The 26,768-nt window shown below is 40.4% G+C and overlaps 1 protein-coding gene across 1 annotated transcript; it reads left to right on the top strand.

Annotated features, from left to right (window-relative positions):
- The first annotated feature begins 495 nt into the window (after positions 1-495).
- LOC308283362 (uncharacterized protein) lies at positions 496-6,907 on the top strand. Its single transcript, XM_080723785.1, has 8 exons — positions 496-537; positions 895-910; positions 1,005-1,102; positions 2,424-2,477; positions 2,889-2,904; positions 3,006-3,064; positions 6,320-6,359; positions 6,802-6,907. The coding sequence occupies exons 1-7, from the start codon at positions 499-501 to the stop codon at positions 6,341-6,343; spliced, it is 306 nt and encodes a 101-aa protein (XP_080579911.1). The 5' UTR covers positions 496-498; the 3' UTR covers positions 6,344-6,359; positions 6,802-6,907.
- Positions 6,908-26,768: the final 19,861 nt, after the last annotated feature.

The raw sequence follows: 26,768 nt of genomic DNA, 5'->3' as shown, positions 1-26,768 counted from the left end.
AAAACTAACGGTTTTGGACATACAAGGTTTCCACCCGACAACAACGATATTCAAAGATTGAATTTTCATGATAAAAAAAAAAAAAATAGCAGATCTACAAGCTCATAGCGCGCTATGAGCATGTACAGAATTACTGCTCTTTTTTGAATAGCCAAAGTCAAAGATAATAGTTAAAGTGGTTAAACTTGAACTGTTATCTTTTACTTTACTTTAAGAGTAACTAAATATGACTAAATTGCACTTATTACGTTCCAGGTTTAAACAGGGTGATAAGTGCAATTTAGTCATATTTAGTTACTCGTGTTGTTGATATGTATTAATGATTTAATTGACTTTCTAAAAATAGACATTTTGTTTTAACCCCCAAAAATATCACTTACATTTAAAAAAAATATAGCATCTTTAGAGATTCTTTGGACATTTAATGTCCTTTTTGGAAATTCAGTTGTGTTTGCATTGAAACGCTCATGTGTTTACCTTTAGGCAACAGAAGAAGCTATGAAGCAATCAACCACCCTGATGAAAATGATGAAAATGGTACCGTATATTTAAACATCCAAACATATTATTTTAACCAGTACATGTGTGTTTGTTAAAGGAATAGTTCACACCAAAAACTTTTTTGTTCCTATCGATTACTTACCACACGGAGACTTGAGTTCGATTATATATAATATATATATATATATATATATATATATATATATATATATATATATATATATATATATATATATATATATATATATACAATAATTTCATTATAATAAATGTACCCCCTTTGATTCAACAAATGCTGTTAAAACCAAACATCAACTCTGTAAAATATACTAAATATTATAGCAATCTAAAGGTGCAATGCCTCATGGTGCAACCTTTTTCTTTTATTTACAGATACATTTTGTGTCAGGTAAGTGTTACTAAATATTAGTCATCACCATGACAGCAGTAGATTACATATTGTTTATACTTCATTTCTGATCAACATTTTCTTTTACCCACAGCGCCGTTCAGTCTGAGGGAACCAATCAGGGCTCAGCTGCAGACCAGAGGACCAATCCAAGTGGAGCTCCTGGTGACGTGTACTCTTCATTACTGCATGGTTAGTCTTTGAACCAATCATGGTCAAGGTAAGCCATTTACCATGAGAGGGAGTGGGTTGTTGGCTGATTTACCACTGTTTCAGGGTTGTGGCACAAGGCGAAGCGACCCTTGAATGGTAAATTGCTTTTCTACCACTTCTACCATATAAATGAAAGAAAACACAGTTGTAACTTGGAAATGTTGACTGATTTACCACTGTTTTAAGCCAATCAGAATCCAGTATCTAATAATAATAGTTACCTACTCCTCCTGCGAGGGAAATTCAGTATTTGCAGCCCAACCCAGCTGCTTCGCAGCCCACAAGGAGCGCATGAGCAATTAGGGGTTAAGAGTCTTGCTCAGGGACACACATCAACATTGCTATCCTGGCCGGGAATCGAACCAGGGACAACAAGGGGAACTGGTTCCCCAGGCAGGCTCCCTTACCATTCAGCTATGGCTGCCCCTAAATCTACCTGAACATGTGACCACAAAAAGTGGTAGAATTATTGTTTGACAATGAAAACTGGAACTTGAAATATAATTCAACCACTTAAAGCTATACTGTGTAAGTTGCTCAACTAGTGGTCAGTAGCTCTATAGCAAACCGAGGTCGCGTCCGCGTCTTTCGGCCGTTTCTCACCCCCGCGTCTGCCTCCACCTCGCCGAGATCTATCTTTAGAGGGATCCCTGGTTCCTGTGCGTTCAGGCATTCCGGAGAAACGGAGTCTTTCACCCGAGTATATGCTGCGCTCCCTTCCTAAACACGCTTGGTAATCTGCTAGACGCGGTTGTTTTGTTGAGGCAAGCTACTTCCTGAGAAGTCAGCAAGATGCGCTGTGATTGGCCGGCAGTGTATAACCCTCGCTGTGATTGGCTGGTAGTGTATGATGACGTAATTTTTCCGCGAAAACCGGACCCCGGTCAGGATCATAGAAAACATATAAAGAGAAGGCTTCAGAAGCTGAAAATAACGGAGTGGGTGTTCTAAAACTTTAGCGATTTAAGAGTTAGGACAATTTTAAGATTTGTTTTATAAAAAAAGTTACATGGTATAACTTTAAACCCCATGTGGTTGACTGGAGTCTCTTTGGGTTCTATAGTGACTTTTCTGTTTTCTGTTATTGTGGGGAAGGCATTCGCAGAAAATAGCCGATCGAAATGTGTCGCTCGGCTATTTTCTGGCTGCAAACGCTTTCCCCACAACAAGGAAGCTGGGGTTTAAGGAGTTAATAAATCTTATGTAGAATTTGTGAAAGTTTTGTTTGCTTTTCCTCATTTGCAGAATAATGAACTAAATAGAAATATCATTGAAATAACGCTCATCTGTTTACCTTTAGGCAACAGAAGAAGCTATGAAGCAATCAACCACCCTGATGAAAATGATGAAAATGGTACCGTATATTTAACCCATTTAGGCCTAAAATTATTGCATGCTTTAACTATTAAAAAATAGCAGATATACAAGCTCACAGCGCGGCACCGAGTGCCAAGCTTGTAGATCTGCTATTTTTGAAAAAGTCGTGAAAAAGTGTGCAAATCTTTGAATATATGTCTTTTCAAAGCGAACATTTGTAACTCAAATTTTGCTTCTGGGTGGTCCCTGGAACTAGATATTTTGAGATGTCAGTTTGCACACTTCAGACAATCACATAATGAAGTCGGACAAGTGCTATAGTCTGGTTGAAATGTGAGGGCAACCACAAACTAAACAACCCGATCAAAACTGTACTAAAACGGACAAATAACTTATACTGTGTTGTTTTTAATACAAATATTTATAACTTGTTGTTTTCAATTTACAGATCCAGATCATATCACGTAAGTACAGTATGATCTCTGTCTATTCATCAACATGACAGCAGTAGTTTACATCTTGTTTACGTCATTTCTGATGAATATTTATTTTATTTTAATTACAGGCCCATTGAGTATAAGGGCACCATTCAGGGCTCAGCTGCAGACCAGAGGACCAATCAAAGTGAGTGTACTGCCCACTGCGGCGTGTTCATGGTTTTAAACCAATCACATTGGTTAAGGACACTTCTGACAATTGGTTCTAATTTGATTGTAAATAAACTAGAAGGGTGCAATTCTGGGAAATTGTGGCTGCACTGACACAAGTCTCGAGGAATCCTCCAGGAAATTAATTCTGTCTTACCATTTGTTTGCGACCAAAGGTCGCAGTTTACCATGAGAAATGTCACAGCTTGTCTCCATGTGTGTGTATTAGAGCTGGGATCGGGCCCATTTTTTCTGTCCATTCCGAACCCGCGTGTCCGACAGTTTTTTGTTCGACCCGAATCGACGTCCGAGCATTAATCATTAAAATGCGTCCGACCCGCACCGAGGCCTGATCCTTATGTTTCCAACGCTTTTTCCCCTCCTTTCTTTTTCTTTGAGGAAGCCACTGATTTACACTCACTAGCAAACTTGTTCTAATGTGCAGTGCATGCAGCGTGCCTGCTTGTTACCCTTAATGTGAATATTAAGCCACACTGTTGCTTGTGAAAGAAATAGTAGGCTATGTCACTTATTAAATAATACAAATAATAACATGCGCTGCGCTGCGCTGGACGTCTGACTGCAAGTTAGCAGATCTACAAGCTGACAACGCGTCGCGGATGCGAGGCGTTGTGAGCTTGCAGATCAGCCACATTTTGTCACGGAACACGCCATGATGAAGAAGTATAAGCCAGGATTTACTTGAGTGATGTGATCAGAGATTCCGTTAGCCGGTATTTACCGGCCATTGACCGGTAAAATGTTTAATTGGCCGGTAATTATAAAGTCCACCGGCCACCGTGGCCGGCTGGGAAAATGCCTCTTAGGCTATTTTATCATGTAATCTTATTATTCACATAATTATTTGTCTAAAGTAGTAAAGCTACAACCATTAAAACCTATCATAATTTTAAATTTGTATCATGTTCTGTGAGTCTGTCTGACGACAGCGGAGCTCACCGCCACTGCTGCTGCTTCATGCTGCGCTGTAGAGGTGGGACGTTCGCGAACGAATCGAGTCTTTTGATCGGCTCTTTGAAATGAACGATATGATTCGGTTCAAAGTAGGGAGCCGTTCCTGAACAGTGGTGGGAAAAGTACGCCAGTCTTTTGAACGGCTCTTTGAAAGGAACGGATCCCACAGATCCAGCTTACTTCAAAGAGCCATAAATCCCATCTCTATGCACTGTGCGCACGCATTGGAAATATCAGAGCTTCAAGCTCACAACAAGTCGAAACGCACAGCGCTGTGAGCTTGTATGTCTGCTATTTTAGACGCACACGGCCTTACGGAGAAGCATCACGTTTCACAGCTGACAGTTCCAGCACCTTGTAACAATCAGCGCTATACAGCGTGGTTTTAGTGTTATAATCAGAACAGAACTGGGGTTCTTCCAAGGTAATCTAGACCAAGCTGGACCCAGTATAGACGATAATAAAAAAGGGACCCGAACTCTGTGGAATCATGGATATTATACAAGCACGCACATGACTTTCTGATCGCATGGATGTGATCCCATCGTGGTCAAAGCAACAGAGGCAAGTCAAGTTAGTAACCTTCCTTGCGCCAACACAACATTAACAAAACAAAACAAATGTTGTGTGTTTGATAAGGTTTAATGAGACGTGAAGCCAAACTCATATAGGTCTACTATTAACTTATTAATTTGTAGGACACTGTGTGGCAGGGCGCGCAAACGGTTCGCTTGAGTTGCGCGCCCACTTTAACCTATTCACTTCTTTTTTGGCAAGCGATACTACTACATATTATTTTGTTAACTCAGGAACATTTTGCAATTGCATCTGTGATAAAGAGGAAGGAAGCCCAGCGCTAACATAAAATGGTGTAATTATCAGTTGGGTGCACCATGCACATACAGTAGGCTATCTCATCCGCAAACACGTATGTGACGTTCATTATAATATGGCCGATAAATTAATTGATTGGCCGGTAAAATATAATCCTGCCGGCCAAGGTGGCCGGCCCCAAAAATGCCTAGCGGAAACCCTGGATGTGATGTGTGTTGAACGGACGGACGAGGCTGGCACAGTGCACTGCGACTGCACACAACAGCGCCGAAAAATAAACATCCAATGCAAGGGACAGTTGTGGGACAAAAGCTAGGAGCTCCATTCAGCGGCACGCCACTTCCAAACCACTACAGCGCGTTTACCTCAGCGTGGGACTTTCTCAGTGGTCAGAGTTGTCTCCGTGGCTGCAGCATTAGTGCGAGCAGCACACACACATGCACACACACTCACAGTGCCACACACACACACACACACACACACAGGAGTTGCACGCTGCGTGCATCATCAGAGAGAGTGCATGATGCATGTCATAGGTAGGCAGAGCCAGAGGCTATATCAAAAATATGTCCGACCCGAATCGACGTCCGACAATTAATTATGAAAATGCGTCCGACCCGGCCCGGAGTCTTCGGTCGGGTATCCCAGCTCTAGTGTGTATACACATTTTTACAGTCTATGGGTTGGTTCCCTTGACACATCACTGTGACATCACAGGTGACATCACCTGTGTAAAAGTCCATACATGGGTATTTCCCAGATATGAAGATCCCTTATGTCATCGATATATATCACTGGCTAGATGTCCAAGACATGGCCCATATCTGTGTGGCTGGTTCAGATAGCGTCCATAACAGAATCCATGTTATGCCCATACATGGAGATCCCTGATGTCATCAATATTAAGCCCATATCTAACAGGACTTCATATGGGAATGCCCATATATGGAGGAAGACAGCCCATATCTGTGCGGCTGGTTCAGACAGGGATCTCCATGTATAGGCATAAAAGGGATGTGCTATATACAGTACATGGATCTCCATATATGGGTAACTGGTCTGATATACATCACTGGCCAGATGGCCGGATGGCCAAGAATTGGCGTGACCTCGCATGTCGCCCTTAGTGTCTTAGTAGTATTAGATATTGTGATGTTAAGGGAAACATGACCAATCCTGTCTGATTGAACAAGATATCGTCCAATCAGAAAATGGGGTTACAGAAAATATGACAAAAATCGTCCATTGAACTCAGTGGGCGATGGATCAAAACAGGCTAGGTTTACTTTGGGTGACATAAAAGTTCTCAGACCCAGAACAATAGTCTATAGCAACAACACAAATTAATGTAATTAACTCAATTGAAAGCATTATTGAAATAACAATAATACGCACCAAATGAATACTTATTATTTACCTTTAGGCAACACAGATGTCTATGAAGTAATGAAGCCCTGCAAATGGTACAGTATATACTTTTTAAACATCCAATCTTTTATCTACGCTCCCCACAGTTTAGTACTTTTGTCTTCTGTAACAGCTAGCAATAGAGTTGCACACAATGAAAATTATTTGATTCAGTCGAGATTTAGTTCGTAATTTATTTTGAGAAGCATATTTTTCATCGGAAATAGTTAAATTTTTTCATTGTTTTTCAGTATTCTCATTCCATAATGTTTGTTCAAATTACAACACTGATTAGTAGCGTCAGAGTCAGAGTAAATTATATTTTGAGACTTAAAGAGATGAATTATACAAATGAATTAATGAATTATACAAATTGAATGAGATGTGACTAGACTTGTTTACAGTCCCCACTTAAGGACACATGTATACATCATTATGTATGTTTAATGGCACAGTAACCATTTTTAAATATTTACTGTAACTGTTTCATTTCTTTAGATCCAGCCGTGTAGGAATACCCGACACCACACATGTGCCTTTTTCCATCTGCGCAACATATCCAGAATCCGCCCAATACTTTCACCTCCCGACGCTGAAACCCTGGTCCATGCATTCATTACTTCAAGAATTGATTACTGTAATACACTCTTCTCCGGTTTACCAACAACAGCAACACATGGCCTTAGATTAGTACAAAATGCAGCGTACTTACCAGAAAAAGAACTTAAGTCACCAGTGAATGTAGGGGAACATTTATGTGTGTAACCATATATGTAATACACACAAGCACTCAAACGGAAACACACACACACACACGCACACGCGCACGCACGCACGCACACACGCACACACGCACACACAGTCATACGAATGTTTAGTGTTTGTGATTGATTGATTGATTGATTGATTGATTGATTGATTGATTGCACTGAGCACCAATACCTCAAGGGGGCACCATCCTCCATCAGTTTTCCCCCCTTTCTGTTCCCTACAGTACCCGTAGTTGGACTTGGTGGATTGGTGTACTGTGTATGTAACGTGTGTGTGTGTGTGTGTGTGTGTGTGTGTGTGTGTGTGTGTGTGTGTGTGTGTGTGTGTGTGTGTGTGTGTGTGTGTGTGCATGCGCGCGCACGTGTGCTCATTGATATTAGGCGACCTCGTGCTAAACTTGTCAGCTGAGCCAAGAATCAAGGATTATACCCAAGTAGACAGTCTTTGTGCTCTAGCCTATACTTGATTGTTAAAGTAGCTAATTCTGAAGACACTCTGATCTCATAAACTGATGTCGCACCTCCAGCATTATCGAGAAATCATTACGCACGCAGCACACACACAAAATGCACACATTAGTGGTGTTTCCATAAAGCCTCTTAATGCGCATTAAGGCTTATTCGCTTCATTTTTTTTAATGGAAATACTCCAAAATTCGAATAAACTTTCATTATCCGCAAAAACTTTTATCCGCTTGGAGGAGGTGGATTTTGAGGCTTTATCGAATAAACTAAATGTGCATTTGTGAATGGAAATGGGTCAGACAATAAATGCGAATACATTATGACGTTCTGGGTCCATATCGTCCTCCAACTTAACACTTTCCCCTGCCGCTTAACATCCATTGTATAGCGTTATCCCACAAAACAAACCAGTTGTTTGTTACACACGGTGTGACACGGACCGTGTGTAAATTCCTCCCGTTTTCACCTCCCGGAGTGAAGCCATCCGTGGCTAACCCTTCCTCATCTGTTGCGTGCCAAAAGTGGCCGATCTACAAGCTCACAGCAGCTTGCATCCGCATCTCCGCGCCGCGTTGTGAGCTTGCAGATCAGCCACCTTCCAGAAGACGCTGAAACTTGCAGGATGAGTGTGCACTGTGCAGCGATTGAGTAACAGCAGTCGTGCAGTGCTCACGTCTCGGTTCGGTCTGAAAAAATCAGCCCGATCAACTCCTGCGACCGTTGTTAATTCGAATGACACCCGCAAATGGAAACATGTTAAATTCGCTTTGTCTTAATGCGAATTTCTGATAATTTTCGAATAAGCTCATGATTGTGGCCTAATGTAGCAAGTTAATCTGTTTGAGCAAGAAGCTGTTTGGCTATATTCAATGTGTTCAAATAGTCAGTCGTAGCATGTCACTTCGTGTCACACTATGAGCTTTTTGAAATGTTGTGCAAATCTTTGAATGTATTATTCTATAAAGTGTTTTTTTTTTGGTTTACTGAGTGTACAGCACTTTGTTTCAATGCTGTTGTTTTAAACATGCTCTAGTCTAGCCTATAAATACAATGGATTTATTGAAATTGGTATGATAATGCTCTGTCCACTCAAATATGTTGCTAGAAGTTGAGAGGATGTCGGCATAGACATAATTATTATTCATTTTCATCCCTTGTGTAAATGCAATGTAAGATTATCGTCGTTGTCGGGTGGAAACCTTGTATGTCCAAAACTGTTCGTTTTGCATTTATCATTTTAAAAATGATTTAAACTAGTGAAAACAGCCGATCTACAAGCACACAACGCCTTGCGGTGCGAGGCGTTGTGTGCTTGTAGATCTGCTGTCTACTTTTGTGCGACGGCCTTGTATGATGAAGCAGGGCTTTACTTTGCGAAAAACGTACACATTTGAAACTTGGAGATATGAGGTTTCCGCTCGACAACGACGATATGCTCAATGTATATTTTCATCTCATGCCTGTTGACCATTTCTTTGAATAAAGCTCCTTGCAGATGAGATGTAGCATTTAGAGGTGTGATGTTTCCCTCTAGTAGATGTTAAATGTACTGAATCTCTGTTTAGTGCTGCTGGCTCCTCCATAAGAATGAATAAATAGTGCATTTTACATGGCGCCTTTATCCAAGGTGCTTTACAATGATTGTGCATTACATTCACCCATGCATTCATACACCGATGGCGGAGGAAACCATGCAAGGCACCAACCTGCTCATCAGCAGACCAGAAAAATCATTCTCTTTTGCTACCGGGGGCGGAGTTTGGATCTACAAGCTCACAACGCCTTGCGCTGCGAGGCGTTGTGAGCTTGTAGATCGGCTACTTTTGGCCATAGTTCTCAGAATATAAAAAAGGTTTCTATCGCACAAAGATTTGGAGGACCCCCTGTAGTGACTCTGAGGACCCCCTAAGGGTCCCGGACGCCCTGTTGAAGACCCCTGATTTATGGCATAAAGCCTTCATTCTTTACAGAAACAGAACAAAATAAATCAACTCATGATTTTAGTGTGTCATTCAACGATGTGTATGCGTAGCCTATTCCAAGTATACCACTCTGGAGATTGTATTGGGGATAACGGGTTGCGCAATCTTCTCTTAAAGGCAATGGCATCTGGCACTGCGATTGGTTATATTATTGTAACGCCTAAACAACACCTATTTGCATAATGTAACGCGTAGCACAAGTGTTTTAAGGGATAAAGCAGGTGTCCAAAATTGCCACTTTTGCACGGGAATGCCCATTCCTAAATAAACCCCCATTTGCAGATTTAGACGACCAATAGAGCCCATAGTTATAAATAAATATAAATCCATGAATGTCTCTTTGCCACCTGTGCTGGTTATTATGTTGTTAAATTACAGTAAAATAACTACAAATGCAAAATGTAACAAAATGGTCACTTCAACAAGGTATTATAATTATATTCTCCCGCTTGTATTCTCCCCATTTTGACAAAATGGTATATTCCCAGGTTCCGCAGGTCAGCTGCACAGGTGCAATGCATTATTGTTAATTGTGGCATTTTTACTAACATGCCAAGTTTAGCTGCACTTGAACAACCGTTCCAGGCTGCCATATCCAGCCCAAGAAACCGTAGAAACCTGTGTAAAAACGGACAAAACTTTTTTTTTTTTTTTTTTCAGACATTGTGAAAATAGCAGATCTACATGCTCACAACGCCTCGCAGCGCGAGGCGTTGTGAGCATGTAGATCTGCTATTTTCACAATAGAACCGTGTTATACAAAATGTAATGCCTCTTTTCCATGAGGACTCCCATCTTTGCCATACCCTAGCTTTTGCTGAACTGACGCCACTGCTCTAATAGGTTCAAGTACTCCTTTGTCCCTCTGTCCGTCACACTCCTCAATGGACTCCTTATGGAGGACAGACAGCCTAGAACAGGGGTCTGAAACTCGATTTACCTTGGGGCCGCTGGAGGCAGAGTCTGGCTGAGGCTGGGCCGCAGCCTCAGTGCACATGCACATGCACGCGAGCACAGCGTGTGCATGTGCGCGTGCACATGCACTAATAAAACAAATTAGTGCATGTGCACTAATTTGTTTCATTATTATACTGTAGTTTCATACCAGTCTAACAACTACTGTATCTATCTACCCATCAACAAAATACAAAAAAAAAATCAATCTTCTCAAATGTCTTTTTTATTTTTTTAACACAAAATAATATGAACAAGGACCCTGGTGTAAACAAGTTTTGTATAACTTTCCTCAGGTAGGCTACATCCCTTCTTTGGTAGTAAATTTGTATGGAACATGTACTGTACTGTTAACCGTACTGTATTATTAGTGTTGTCTGCTCTGCACACAACACTGTAAAAGTGCCATTCATATAAAACTTGCGGGCCGCACTAACATTAAACTTTCATATTAAGGTGGGGGCCACAAAATATCGTCTTGCAGGCCGCAAATGGCCCCCGGGCCGCCAGTTTGAGACCCCTGGCCTAGAAGGTTCTGAGGTGGTGCTATTGTTGCTTTAAGTAAGTTGGCTGGGGTGATATACAGTATATTATGCTGGAAGGTGATGTATAGATTGTGTCATATTGCATTGTGTATGTACTGTGTACTGTATGTATGCTGCTGGTCCGTGACTCCAAGACAAATTTCTTCTCTAACAGAGACGAAATAAAGTAACCTTGAACCTTGATTCTACTCTAATGAGTGTTGTTTGTTTCAGTCCTGTTGTCGTTTAATCTTTTGACATTTCCTGTTCTAAGTGCATACAAGGCCATGGTACAGAATGCACGTCTGCACTGTACTTTCCCAATCGCTTACACCATTACAACAACTTCTGTTTTTTTTTCCTTTTTCTTTTTTTTCTCTCTCGTTGTTGAGAGAGGGGGGGCTTTAGCCTCCCCTGGTGAAGGCTTAGCCCCCCCTAAGCCCCCCCACCTCACAGACCCAATTGTGATGAAAACTATTTAAGGAATAAATAGATCAAATATATATGAAATTGTGAAAGACAATCCATGAATCCCGGAGGCCGCGCCCCCACCTCTACGCCCTCGTTACTGTCGCTATGTACGTCAAGCTTTGAAGTCCGACAGCCCTCACTCAGTCATTCAACACTGTCAGCACAATGGAGGAGAATGTCACACACAGACACACTGCATGTCGCGTTTTGGACCCAGAGCCTCGAAATCTCTTCCAAATCCGACAACAAGACCTGGCATGAAATTAGAAAAATATGTAGGCCTATTAAAACAAACCAGCAGAGAATACATAAGGAAATCTCTCTGCTGGATTCAGAGCCGTTTTACACTGACTCGGAAAGATTTAAATATGAATACACTGTATTGGCTAAATGGCCCATGACTATAACACCAACACCTTATTTGTTATGTTAAATAGCTAGGTGATTATCCCCCTTGGGATAATAGAGATATCTATCTATCTATTAAGTAACCTGCCTAACATCAGCCATAATCATACCAACATCATCATCATCAGCACAGACTTTATTTGTTTAGATCGATTCATGCCATTATAACGATTAGTGTTATTGACCTGGGCGGCATGTGAGTTACATCAAGTCTTGTCATACCGGTATGAACTGAGAAAATATGTGTAGGCTACGACTCATTTTATACCAACACATTCTACAGTATGTGTTTATATCAAGAAGCACCAAGGAATAGGCTACTTCATCTGATATAAAGCAACTTATCACTGGACTGGACAGTTGTGTACATAAGGTAAAGACAACAACCTAATAAATATACCTACAAGTGAATTTGACGGCTAAACGCGGCGTGTAAATGTATTTATTTGATCTGTGATGATGGCGTTAAAACAGCCTATAGCGACGAATGAGGTAGGCAGTAGCCTACTCTGTCTATTTCTCTCTATTTCACAACAACCAGAATAAACTGCTTCAAATGTAGGCTAGGCCTACATGTTTCTTATCATGCCGATTGCTTATAAATCTATAACATTTGATATCTCTGGCGTGAAATGGTCTCGATTCCGAAAAGTTTTAGCCGCCCAAGTCGCAGATGCAGCCAAGGGTGTCGTCGCACCAAATTCTGGGCCCTGGGTACAAGGATTCACTGCGGGCCCACATGAATGTTCTTCATCGGGGGATTTAAAAAATAGCAGATATATACAAGCTCGCAGCGCGACACTCTCGAGTTTATATATCCGCTATTTTTCAATAGCTAAAGTATACAATAATTAAGGCCCTTCCACCTTGGGCCTTAGTAACTCAGCGTTGTTCATTCATCATTAGGCTACTTTATCAGTAGCTATTTTACAAATAAGGTGTTGTAGTCATGGGTCATGGCCTTTTAGCCAACACAGTGTATTCATATTTAAATTGGCTTTTTTATATAAAAAAACTGCGATCTGTGGTCCAGCAGACAGGGGCTTCCTCATTCCTTTTGTTGTTTCCAAATATTCCTCTGCGGTTTTGTTCCAATAGCCGTGTAGGCTACTATACGTTCCTCCAACGCATGCCAGGCCCTGCCGACGAACCAAGAAGAGATTTCGAAGCTCTGGGTCCAACACTGAATTAGTATTTAATGCGTAAAATGTGTGTAAAAATCCGCGTATTTCCATTCAAGTGAATGAGGCCCGCTGTGATAGTAGTCGGACGTCAGGGCGGAGACAGCTTTTGGAGGGGCGGTGTTGCTATTCGTCCATTGACTGACTTCTATGTAAACCACGCTATAAAATCAAGCTTTTTATGCTGGAAAGCATCTTCAGCCTCACAAAAACCCTGTCCGTTCACATACAGTCCTCAGATTTGGAGCTGGAAACTGCCAATGGTCTGGTCTGGTCTGTTCAGTTATCCATAACCTTGGAGCGAGGGAATCACGTTTGTCATATTAGTATTTAGTACTATTCATTATTGTTTGTTGCCTAAATTCATTAGCCCCTGCTCTAAAAAAGCCAGCTCCCCCATAGCCCCCCCAGTCCCAATTCTCTGGAGCCATGTGTGCTCATATTGTTGCTCTTATCTCCATAATTTAACCCATTTAGGCCTAGAATTAGAAGGATTCAAAAGACACTTATAGAATCGGGTCAAAATTCTAATGTTCACGACTTTTCAAAAATAGCAGATCTACGAGCTCGCAGCGCGGCACTCGGTGCCGCGCTGTGAGCTTGTATATCTGCTATTTTTCAATAGTCAAAGCATAAAATAATGATACACAAAATGTGTACCCGTTCTAAATGGGTTAATACATTAATGATCTATTTGACCATACTACATGTGTCACACAAAAGCATCAAACATAGCAGATCCACAAGCTAAAGTGTGACTTTTCGAGCTTGCCGATATGCTATGTTTTAGCAATTTTTCAATTTGAATCCTGAAAAGCAACTGTTTGGGATATAATGAGGTTTCCACCCGTCAACAACCATATATCAAATGTTGAATCTTGATCATATGCCACATTTAAGACTGATAGACCTATACAGCAACAGTAAACGTTCTGCACAGTAGAATCCTCAGAGTTCATTTAAAGCACTTTGTAACTTTCCCCTTCTACCCCAGATTTGAACCCGGTTTCCGGCGCAATAGTTGACTTTCTTTTTTTCTTTTTCTTTTTACCATTGAGCTAATAGAGCCTGCCTGTTTGCTCGGGGGATAAATTGAATCTTGACCATCAGGTCAAAATGCATGTCAGATCCTGTGTCTAGGTGAGACTTGACCTCTGACATGATCTAAATGTCTCAGTAAAAGAATAGGCAAAGAAATACAACCACCTCATATTATGTGTAAGCCATATTGTATCATTTACTCTCTGTCTGTCTGTCTGTCTGTCGGTCTGTCTATCTGTCTGTCTGTCTGTCTGTCTGTCTGTCTGTCTGTCTGTCTGTCTGTCTGTCTGTCTGTCTGTCTGTCTGTCTATCACTGACCCCAGGTCGTGGTTAAGGAACTGGTAGTCTTGCGTGGCCATGGACTGTTGCCTAACACGATTTGCAAAAATACTCCCGGCATACAGTCTGGGGCACGAAAATAAAAACGATGAGTGCGAGATAAAGCGGGATAAAGCGAGATAAAGCGGATGTGACGCAACCGCTCCCTTGGTGCAGTAGCAATAACATGTCCTACTGGAAGCGTTTTGTCGCCTTTCATTCTTTTTTGGGACGTTATTTCGTCTTTCTCTGGTGTTGTTGGTGTTACTTCAATTATGTTTTCAAATGTTTTCTTAAATTATAAACTCATAACAAGAATATGCCGCTGGAATGACTCTTTCTTAAATAAAATTAAATCCATTTCAAACCATCTCAACCTCACCTCGCCCTGAGAAATGTAGACGTCCCAATCGCATGTAGCCCCTAAAACATGTATTGTTGTTGTTGTTGTCTTCTTTTTTTCTCTCCTTTTTTTTAAGGTTTATTGTTTTTAAGGGTGCAGGAAAAAAAGTTGGTGAATATTTTTTTGGGGGGTAAGAAAAAAAAACGTTTTAGTTAGTAGAAACCTATGGTTTCGTAAGTCTATCTCATCGTGATAGGACTCGTGGGTACGATAAACATAATCAAAATGAACAAAAACTTGTATTTATTTATGCCATCTAAGACGTTTTTTCTCACCCACTTAATCTAATTCATCAACATATTTTTTCCCCCTGCACACTTAAAACACATGTCCCTCTGTAAAATCACATATTAACACATATTAACTACATTAAACAACTATTAAACAACTTCTACTGGAAAAGTTAACAAGACATTTATTTTAAAGAAATAATGTATACTTTTTATAGGTTTTGCCATTTACATTGGGCAATTGTTAATATGTCTCTCATATTGAAAATGTACATCTATCAATGTGCATAAAACATCACATCTATACTATAATTTTGCGAATGTCTGTCTGAGTGAGTGTCTGTCTGTCTGTCTGAAACAGCGTTTCTCCTCAGTGGCTGGAGCAATTGATCTGAAATCGCATCACAATTAGCATATGAACACACCTAACATAACTGTGAAGCCCGTTTGTCACTTTCACAAATCGTATGCTGTATATTAGCATTTTTATGGTGTATCTACTATCTATTCTGCATCTAGCTTGAGGCTCATCTATTCTGCATCTAGCATGAGGCAACATGTTTAACCAGCTCTCTCTCTGTGTGTGTGTGTGTGTGTGTGTGTGTGTGTGTGTGTGTGTGTGTGTGTGTGTGTGTGTGTGTGTGTGTGTGTGTGTGCAGGCAGGCGGGTGTGTGCGTGGGCGGGTGGGCGGGCGGGCGGGCTGGGGGGGGGGGGGGGGGGGGCATTAAACGAAACGGGTATTTCTTACATTGATGCTCCTACATATTATCATGCAAGCACCAGTTAAAGTTACTTTCCATCCCTCATATACTGTATGCACAGTGCACATCCCATAACCCACACACTGCACATCATTTTGGAGCTCATATCTTTGAACGGGTAAGGGCTAGTATAGATAATTTATCAATCTGCATAAAACGTCATGTATAATACATCAAAATAAATACATCGATCATCTGGTGGGTTGGCTGAGTTTGTTTACACTGGGAGGGGTCAGTTACTACGGCTACAACATTCAAATCTGTAACAATACTTGTTTTCATCTTTTAACCCTTAGCAACCATTATGAACTCTACCATCCCTATTCTGACTGGAGGCCAACATTAGATCTGCAAGCTCACTCACAACTTGTGAGCTCGCAGCTCTGCTATTGTCGGTTACCCATATATGGGTAACTGGTCCGATATACGTATATATCACTGGCCAGATGGTCAAGAATTGGCGCGACCTCGCATGTCGCCCTGAGGTGTCTTACTAGTTAGTTACTGTTAGTCTGTCTGTCTGTCTGTCTGTCTGTCTGTCTGTCTTTGTGAATCACCATAACGTCATGTCTTATCATGAAAGTTACAACATTTACAAAAGATATTCATTTCTACTTCATGCAGACAAAATCTAAATGTATGCATGTTGTATGCATACATGTATGCACATACTGTCACAATACTGTGACAATATGCATGTATCTCTCTTCCCAAAAAAAAGGGGGGGGGGGGGGGTGAAGGAAGAACAGATCTGAATTTAATGAAGAAGTTATATGATGAGCTAATCACAAGAAGTGTAACATCTTTCTCAACCCCTCCTCTCTCTCTCTCTCTCTCTCTCTCTCTCTCTCAGCAGTAACTATTAGTTCAGTGTCAAGGGGAAGTAGAAGGTTGTTCAGAATAGTTCATCTCAGGACAGGATGAGTCTCACCCTGCCCTGTGTTTTCCTCTGTGAGTAGAAAACTATTATTACTACTGTAAATATGATTATCAATATTATTACTACTGTAAATATGATTATCAATATTATTACTACTATATCTCTGATATATCAATATTATTACTACTATAAATATGATATATCAATATTATTACTACTATAAATATGATATATCAATAGTATTACTACTAGCGCTGATATATCGATATTATTACTAAAACTCTGATATATCGATATTATTAAAACTCTGATATATCGATATTATTACTAAAACTCTGATATATCGATATTATTACTAAAACTCTGATATATCGATATTATTACTAAAACTCTGATATATCGATATTATTAAAACTCTGATTTATCGATATTATTAAAACTCTGATATATCGATATTATTAAAACTGATATATCGATATTATTACTAAAACTCTGATATCGATATTATTACTAAAACTCTGATATATCGATATTATTAAAACTCTGATATATCGATATTATTAAAACTCTGATATATCGATATTATTAAAACTCTGATATATCGATATTATTACTATAGCTCTAATATATCAATGTTTTTACTACTATACTGTAGCTCTTTGAGTAAAACACATGTTTGCACAGTACTCACAGATTTTGTCAAAAAATCATGCAGATCGGTACACAGTATCTCGAAACGGGTATCTCTTACATGGGTGCTCCTACATATTATCATGCAAGCACCAATTAAAGTTACTTTCCATCTCTCATATACTACTACGGAGCTCATATCTTCGAACGGGTAAGAGCTAGTATTACTAATAGCTATTTGAAGTAGTTGTAATATTTGAACATTTTAATGTAGAAATGTATACAATGTTCCCTGGGGTTTATGTTTCTCAGGTTCTAAATGATGTTCCCCGTTTACAACCTGAACCCTTTTTGGTAAATGGGAAAGATAGAACTCAGGGAACATAGAAGTTACCCAGGGAATAGAACTCAGGGAACATAGGGATGACCCCCTTAAACAACAATATTTTGTTAAGTTAAGCTGCTGAGTTTGAATACAGTAAACATTTTAATGGAATTCATGTTGCAGGTTTTACAGAACAGATGTAACAGTATAATGGCTCAGAGCCTGTGCCGGCTGTCTCCCTCTCCCCCAGCCAAGGGAAATTCCCCTTTAGGCTAGTGGTTAAGATGCTGGCTTTCCCCGTGGGGGACACAGGTTTGATTCCCGGGCGTTACGTTCTCTAGCATTGCCTCCTGAAGTCTAATAACGGACATCTGAGCTCAAAGGAATATACCGGTACTTTAGTTTGATGTCTGTTGTCCTTGTAAATATTCATGTCATGTTGATATTGTGTCATCAAATGTCTTTCAGTGCTGAGTGTCATCTCCTGTGGACACGGTCAAGGTGAATATACATTTTATTCATTCACTCAGTAAAGATCTACACGTTTATTACACCTGTCATCATTTCAGTTACTACATATTTTTCAGTCAGTTTATTATTAGGCCTATGTGGGCTATTAAAGGAGCACTTCACCTATTTTCAAAATCATCTTTGTATAATTTTGTGTTTCTCATTACAGTTTTTTTTTGATTGCTAAAACACAAAAAGCTAAAATTAGGCACAATTTTCACAACCTTTACTTCTGTCCCCAATCGCTTGACTCAATTTGTTACTACTTTAGATTTCCTTATCATATTAGACTCTGACTTTCCTTCTTTACACTCTGATGTCAATTTCACATCACCTTGTTGTCAAAACACAACACACAATTTTCAGGTTTGCACACACTTTTCACATAAAATCTCAAAGCATCAATCCACAACACACAAATATTCAAATCTCTAAACTTTCGGGTCTGGCGTCAATTACACATCACCCTGTTGTCTAAAAAACACACACACAACCGGAGGCAGAGATGAGCACAAAATATAAAAAAATATTTGAAATACAAAGGTACAAATACCAGGATACTGTCACCAGGATAGTGACTGACTGATCTTGGTGACAGTATCCTAGACAGTATTAGACCAAGTACTGACCAATTTCTTTCAAAATATATTTTTGTTTTGTGTGCCCATCTCTGACCAGAGGCATGATGATGATGCCTAAATCTACTGTAAATTAACTTGTTTTGGATGCATATTTGTGTGCTGTTTTGTTTGACTTTGAAAAAAGTAGGCTTACACTGAGTCATTTTACAAAATGAGAAATATCTTATTCTCCAGAGCCATGGTCATTCTTATGGTGTGTTCCATTTCGACAATTGTGTTTTCAATTTTGCTCTTCAGTGTTCTGTACATGCTTGGTAGTGTTCAGCCAAAAACTTAGTTGTGTTTATTCAATGAATGGTATATGTGTGTCATGTGAACATATGGCTGTGTTTACCAAATGAAAACACATGTTAAAAGATTTGATGGCAAAGAGTTGTTTTGCAAATCGATGCCAGGGTTTAGCAATTTGTGTGTAATGTTTGGAGTTTTGTGTGTGCAGTTTTGAAAAAAACTTACAGTTTTGAAAAACGTGTTTTAGCAATCGAAAAAAACTGTAACATTACATTGCAGTCAAATGAGGGGTGGTTTGCATCGGATGGTTGGAACATACCGCTATTGTCGCCTTGTGTGCGTGTGCGCGCGCGTGTGTGTGTGTGTGTGTGTGTGTGTGTGTGTGTGTGTGTGTGTGTGTGTGTGTGTGTGTGTGTGTGTGTGTGTGTGTGTGTGTGTGTGTGTGCGTGGTTCCTTGTCTACCATGATTATGTAAGATACATTTTCTGTAACAGTCTGGGGCGTCCACACCAGAGGGAGAGAGAGAGAGAGAGAGAGAGAGAGAGAGAGAGAGAGAGAGAGAGAGAGAGAGAGAGAGATTCATGAACCATATATTTGTATGGGCTTTGTGAGCTTATAGATCTGCTATTTTTGGTGAAGAGAATTGGCCATAGATGGACAAATAACTTGTGAAGTCCAATGCAAATCAGGACTGTTTCACTAACCATAGTGAAGTGATGTTGATATTGATGCATTCCAAATATTATCAAATTATTCTGCAGCACCCCTGGGCAGGCATCACGGCACCCCAGGGTGCCTTTCAGGGGTGTCACACCCAATTCTGGCCCCTGCAGGTACAAGGATTCACTTCGGGCCCCCCATGAATGTTCTTTATAGGAGGAGGGGGTTCAACCCATTTAGACTGGGAAGTGGGAACACATTATTACGCATCATTTTTGCGCAATAATGTGCTTTAACTATTGAAAAATAGCAGATCTACAAGCTCACAGCACGGTGCCGCGCTGCAAGCTTGTAGATCTGCTATTTAAAAAAAAAAAAAAAAAAAAAAAAAAACATTGAGAATTTGGGCAAGTCTTTGAATATTTCAAATCCTTCTAAGGTTTTTTGAAAAATCTGTTTCTATGTCAGTGGTGCTCAAACTTTAAGGACCCCCAAAATGATATGTATTTGGCCACGGACCCCCATCTCAAAATATTTTGTTCCAGGGACCCCCCAGAAGCAAATGTTCGCTTACAAAATACATAGATTTGCACACATTTTCACGACTATTTTTCAATAGCTAAATATAAAATAATGAAGGCCCCTCCACCTTGGGCCCTGGTAACTCAGTCCCACTTTTCCCCCCCTTGTGACGCCCCCGGTGCCTTGGCACCCACTTAGGGAAACCCTGCACTAGAACAGTGTTTACAGAACACTGGCTCGGGAGTCAGGACCCACTTGGGGGTTGCAGACCAATTTCTATGGGTCACGAGCGGATATTATTGGCAGTTGTGTCAAATGCTCACCCCAAAACATGATTTACAAGTCTGTGGCTAAGTAGGAAAATTAGCCTAGATATATTATTTAGTGCAGAGTTGTGCATTAATGTTTTTGTTTCCTCCATTTTGTTTTTAGTTATCATTGGCCGGGTTTCCCAAAGCGATTTTAGCCCATCGTAGCTCATGCACGGTCGTAGAGACCAAGCCCCGGCCGTCATGTTCCCGTACAACTACAGCTACACCATCATTCAGATTTCAAAAACAAAGTGCTTAAAGGGGAAGACCACCTATTTTCAATATTGAACTGTATCATTAATATACCCTAGAGGAGTTATGTGGAAATAGAAAAAACGTTCCCCCCCTTCTGTGTTGCCTAGAACTGGAGGAATGATTTGGGGGTTTGTATTGTAAAGTACAACTTGATGACATCACACATTGCACTTTACAATACAAACCCCAAAATCAATCCTCCAGTTCTGGGCAACACAGAAGGGGGGGGAACTTTTTTTCTTTTTCCACACAACTCCTCTATTAAAGGTATATTAATGACATATTTCAATATTGAAAATGGGTGGTCTTCCCCTTTAATAAAGTCTCACACCTGTCTAAATACGGTACGGCATTCTATAATTACCCATATCCTCTGTGTTCTTTAATACGATGTCAATGGGGTTGGTGCGCATGGGGAACCCCAGGAAAAACATGGGAAAACGGAAAGTGATCGGATAAAAAGGCTTCTTATTGCATGCCAGGCCCGATAGTCCCGAGATTATTTCAATGTCTTTCCCTGCCAGGCCCGATAGTCCCGAGAATTTCCGCCATTTTGAAAAAAAAAAAAAAAAAAAAATCAAAAATATTTTTTTTTTCAAAAATTTTTTTTTTTTCAAAACATTTTTTGGACCCCAAAAAATGTAGTAGGCATGATAGAAATCGCGAAATTGCATGTTTAACCCCCATAGCAACCCCATCTATCAAACATGGCAGCCATCTTTGTTTACATTTTAGGAAAACATAATGGCTTGTATCTCATGAATGCCTGAACGGATTTCCATTCGGATTTTTTTGTTTGAAAGCTGTGAGCAATGTGGACACACGTGGTGCATTATCTAGGCATGGGTGTGCATGATCCGTGCACTATGAATTACATGGAAGTCTATGGAGACCAGAGGCACCATAGAGTACGAAGGTATTGTTAAATGGCGGGGAATGTGTTAAAGAACACGGAGGATACGGGTAATTAAACCGTATTTAGACAGGAGTGAGACTTTATTAAGCACTTTGTGAAATCTGAATGATGGTGTTGTTGTAGGGGCTAAATAAGTCGCTCTGCCCGAACCCATGTAAACACGGGAACATGACGGCCGGGGCTTGGTCTCTGCGACCATGCATGAGCTACGATGGGCTAAAATCGCTTTGGGAAACCCGGACAATATTCCAAAACCTTTTCAAAAACAATTTAAAAGAAATGCAACATTTCTCATGAAATGCAACATTTCTCATGGATTAAAAACATTTTCAATTCATTTTTGCTAAGGAATTTCATGATACCACCCCATAAATTAGAAAACAAAATGTTTAAGATGTAGTGAAAATAGCCGATCTACAACCTCACAATGTGTCACAAAGCGACACGTTGTGAGCTTGTAGATCTGCTATTTTCTCTAGTTTGGGTTCCGTGCAAACGTCTGATTTCTGTTTTGGATCGGGAAAACAGTGCTCTAGAAATGGTGCCATTCTAATTGGGGTGGACTGGAAACAACCTGCGACTTAAAATTACACTGGTCCAGAATGGGACCCAATGTGATACATCAGCTATGCAACTAGACAACCACCAGGGCAGGAACCTCACGGAGGCCATGAAGGCCATGGCTGCCGTTGCCCCTCAGTTTGGCCTTGTGCCCCTCAAACCAATGGCATGACCTGAGGCCACAGTGGCCTTAATGCCCCAGCTGACTGTACCACTTTCTCCTCTGTCTCTTTCTGGTCAATATGTAGAGAGTAGACACCGCTGTCTCTTTCTTGTCATGTAGACACTATAGCGTTCATTTTTTGTCCTTTTTCTTTTTTTCTGAAATTGTAACTCCCCTGAGTCCCCATCTTTAAAAGGATCCAGTTACTTTGATTGGTGCAGGGCTGAGAATGGATCATAATATTGTAAATACCATCATTTATCTATTTCACTGCAGATTAGGACCTTAATAAATTCTTTCAATGGACTAAAATATATATTTTTTAATTTGATGGCCTTCCTGGCTGCCCTGGCATTTGACCTTTGTGCCCTCAAAACATGGACAACACCAAAGGCCAAGTGGCCTTGCCCCTAAAATTACGAAATTCGAGGCTGCATACAACAGTATCGTACTGTACAGGCTTCCCATCTCATATTGACACACTGCTTGCTTGTTTTGATAGGAAGCTGATAACAAAAAGATAAAAAAGAGAGAAGTATGTTACACACGATACAGAAGCGCTCGGTTTGTACAGTAAGTGTGAAGCCAATCACACAAATGGCTCTGGAGATCTGTGAAAGACGGTCACGCATTATGACTTTCCTGGAATGTATGCATAGCATTTTCACACTTCTTTTTTAAATTATATACTAAAGGAGCACTTCACCCATTTTCAGCCTCATCCTCGTATAGGGGGGGGGGGGGGGGCTTTCATTAACATTGAAGTCAAATGAGGGGGGGTTTGTGAATTGTGTATTAGTTGCATGTTTCCTATTGGGGATGATTATGGCAGATTGACATAATGTAGCTGTCATTTGTGTTGAAATTCGTAACTTATATACAACTGTAGAATGACTACGCAACCACCACAGACTGCAACACATTTCTGATCAGTCACCCTTTTCCGTGGGCCCTCTGTGCATGTCTCCTCTTCATTCAATCAGGAAACAGCACAAATGTGTCAGATGGATTATTTTTCAATTGTGGCAACAGAAGGAACAGGGAATTATAGTATTATAGTCTTAAACTAAGTAACGCCATTATTTTGGAAAAGGTAGCCGGTAACGAAACTGCTAAATTGCAAAACTAACTTGTTAAGTTACTCCGCTACCCCCAAACCTGACGTCGTTACGTAACACTGTTAGTTATAATGCTGTTACACCCAACATTGGTAGTGTGACGGTGTCGCTTGCCGAAAAGAACACATCTACAAACAACATGTCACAATGCAATGAACTGTTTGGCTTGTAGCTGTGACCTTTATGGCAAGAGACACCGTCATCAGCTTTAGCCACACTGGTCTAAAACGACCTGGCCTGGTTTGGAACACAGTGCTATAGTCACCATGGCAGGAACGTGCACATAGCTCCTGCCCTTTTAGAATCACCCTTTCCAAACTCTCCTGCAGCATTTTATGTTGAAAGACTTGCCCTCTGTGTACAAATCCATAGACGCTGCATCTCCAAAGGCTTAATTTAAGTGGAGAGACACTGGCTTGTCTATCATCTGAATACTGGCATAGTAGCCCAATCACAGGCTACTGTGGCCCAGGAGTCCCACCCAAACATTTAACAGCATACAAGCTCACAACGCGCCACTGCCTCGATGTGTTGTAGGCTTGTAGATCTCCTTCTATGTTCGGTTCGCGCCGGTTGTGGTGCCAGGGCCAAATGTATGTCCCAGTCCGGACCCTTGCATGTACTGAACATGTTCAGGCAAGCCGCCTGGGTAGCACTTTACAATAATGACCTGTTATAAATCATTTATAAACATTTATAAGCAGTTTGTAGATGAGTATTAAACATGAACAAACTGTTTATTGACATTTGTAAATGTTTACCTAAACATTTATAACTGTTTTAAACATCATTTACATGTTATTATTAAGGTATTAGTAAGTAGTAAACTAATCATGAATAAACCATTTATATACATCTGTAAATGTTTATTAAATGATTTACAACCAATGCTAAATTATACATATAATGTGTAGGAATGCATTTACAAATGTCTGTTAAGGTGACCTCCATGTTTGTTCATGTTTAATATACGCTTTGTAGATGTTATCAAGAGCCCTAATGTAAAGTGAAGACTCACGGTCGCAAGTTACTATGAAAACCTCAACCGGCTGTCTGTCAGTCCCTCCGCCAGTCTGTCCGTCATGACATGTCATGTCATGTCATGTCATGTCATGTCATGTCATGTCATGTCATGTCATGTCATGTCACGTCACACTTTTGGCCCTACTCTTATCTCCGGCACCGTTTCCCCTATCCATGCCAAACTTGCCAAACTGCTAAACATGAACAAACATGGAGGCCACATTAACAGACAGTTGTAAATAATGAATAGTCTTCACTTTACATTAGGGCTCTTGATAACATCTACTAATGATTTCTAGATGTTTAAGGGATGTTTTACAAAGCATAACCATGAACAAACAAGGAGGCCACATTAACAGACAGATGTAAATAATCAGTAAGACTCCCTAATTGGGAGATAAGCAACCTCATGGAGGCGCTAGAAGAGGGACATATGAGAAATCAGGGGCGGAGGTTGTGGTTTGGCAGCCAAGGAGTGTGTGCAAAGTTTGGCATGGATAGGGGCAACGGTGCCGGAGATAAGAGTAGGGCCAAAAGTGTGACGTGACATGACGTGACGTGACGTGACGTGACGTGATGTGATGTGATGTGATGTGATGTGACGTGACGTGGCGTGGCGTGACGGACAGACAGACAGACAGCCGGTGGAGGTTTTCATAGTAACTTGCGACCGTGAGTCTTCACTTTACATTAGGGCTCTTGATAACATCTACAAAGCGTATATTAAACATGAACAAACATGGAGGTCACCTTAACAGACATTCGTAAATGCATTCTTTCCTACACATGATGATTGGTGATTCTTAGCATTGGTTATAAATGATTTAGTAAACATTTACAAATGTATATAAATGGTTTATTCATGATTAGTTTACTACATACTAATACCTTACTAATAACATGTAAATGATGTTTAAAACAGTTATAAATGTTTAGGTAAACATTTACAAATGTCAATAAACAGTTTGTTCATGTTTATTACTCATCTACAAACTGCTTATAAATGTTTATAAATGATTTATAACAGGTCATTATTGTAAAGTGTTACCGTGGCGGGTCTAAATTTGAGACAGATAGGCTATATGATCTGTTTCAATTGTGGTCCTTGGTCTGAGTGAGACAGACAATACACTACACACAACAAAATGCAGACCCAGGGGCGTCACAAGGGGTAGGAAAGTGGGACTGAGCTACTAGGGCCCAAGGTGGTGGAGGGGCCCTAGTAACTTTAGCTATTGAAAAATAGCAGATATACAAGCTCGCAGCGCGGCACCGAGCTTGTAAAAGTCGTGAAAATGTGTGCAAATCTTTGAATATGTATTTTTTAAGCGAACATTTGTAACTCAAATGTTGCTTCCGGGGTGGTCCCTGGAACTAAATATTTTGAGATGGGGGTCCGTGGCCAAATTCATATCATTTTGGGGGTCCTTCACATGAAAAGGTTTGAGCACCACTGACATAGTAGTCTCTCAAGAACAGACTAACTGAGCTCCAGTTACAGTAAGTGAAAAGGACCTTTTCTTTGACGATGGCTGGCCAGATTGCTGACATATAGAAACATAGGTTTTTTCCAAAAATCTTAGAAGGATTCAAAAGACACTTATAGAATCGGGTCAAACTTCTAATTTTCACGATTTTTCAAAAATAGCAGATCTACAAGCTCGCAGTGCGGCACTCGGTGCCGCGCTGTGAGCTTGTATATCTGCTATTTTTTTATATTTAAAGCATAAAATATTGCGTCATATTGTGTTCAGGCCTAAATGGGTTAAAGAATAATAAGTGTATACAGCAGGTGTGTTGTCAGTCACATGTTCTGGAGATCTGTGAAACACAAAGACATTCCTGGAATTAAGATCTACAAGCTCACAGTGTGTCACTTTGTGCCACGCTGTGAGCTTGTACATCTTCTATTGAACATTTCTGGGTTTGAGGAATACTGGTTTAGAAGGCATTTGTAGAATCGGCCTCATGTCTTAAAGGAGTAGTTCACCCCCAAAATGACCTTTTTTCTATTGATTACTCACGCCATGGAGACTTGAGTTCAATAATATCTGTGGGTTTTTGTCACATTCCTAAGACAATGATTTGATTACAACCAGTAAGACTCCCTAATCGGGAGATAAGTGACCTACAGGTCACATGTACACACCGCGGGCAGTGGAGTAGAGCAGTAGCTCCCGGGGACCCCCTGGGTGCCGGCCCCATCTCTCC

Source organism: Nannobrachium achirus, assembly GCF_963921795.1.
Source record: "Nannobrachium achirus genome assembly, chromosome: 4".
NCBI lineage: Eukaryota > Metazoa > Chordata > Actinopteri > Myctophiformes > Myctophidae > Nannobrachium > Nannobrachium achirus.
This window is presented reverse-complemented; position numbering and strand designations above follow the sequence as displayed.

Coding starts and splice junctions, on each gene's coding strand:
- LOC308283362 (XM_080723785.1), top strand. CDS start 499: ATGAAGCAATCAACCACCCTGATGAAAATGATGAAAATG. Junction 1,103..2,423: donor GTACTCTTCATTACTGCATG/GTTAGTCTTTGA, acceptor GTTTACCTTTAG/GCAACAGAAGAAGCTATGAA. Junction 3,065..6,319: donor AGACCAGAGGACCAATCAAA/GTGAGTGTACTG, acceptor ATTTACCTTTAG/GCAACACAGATGTCTATGAA.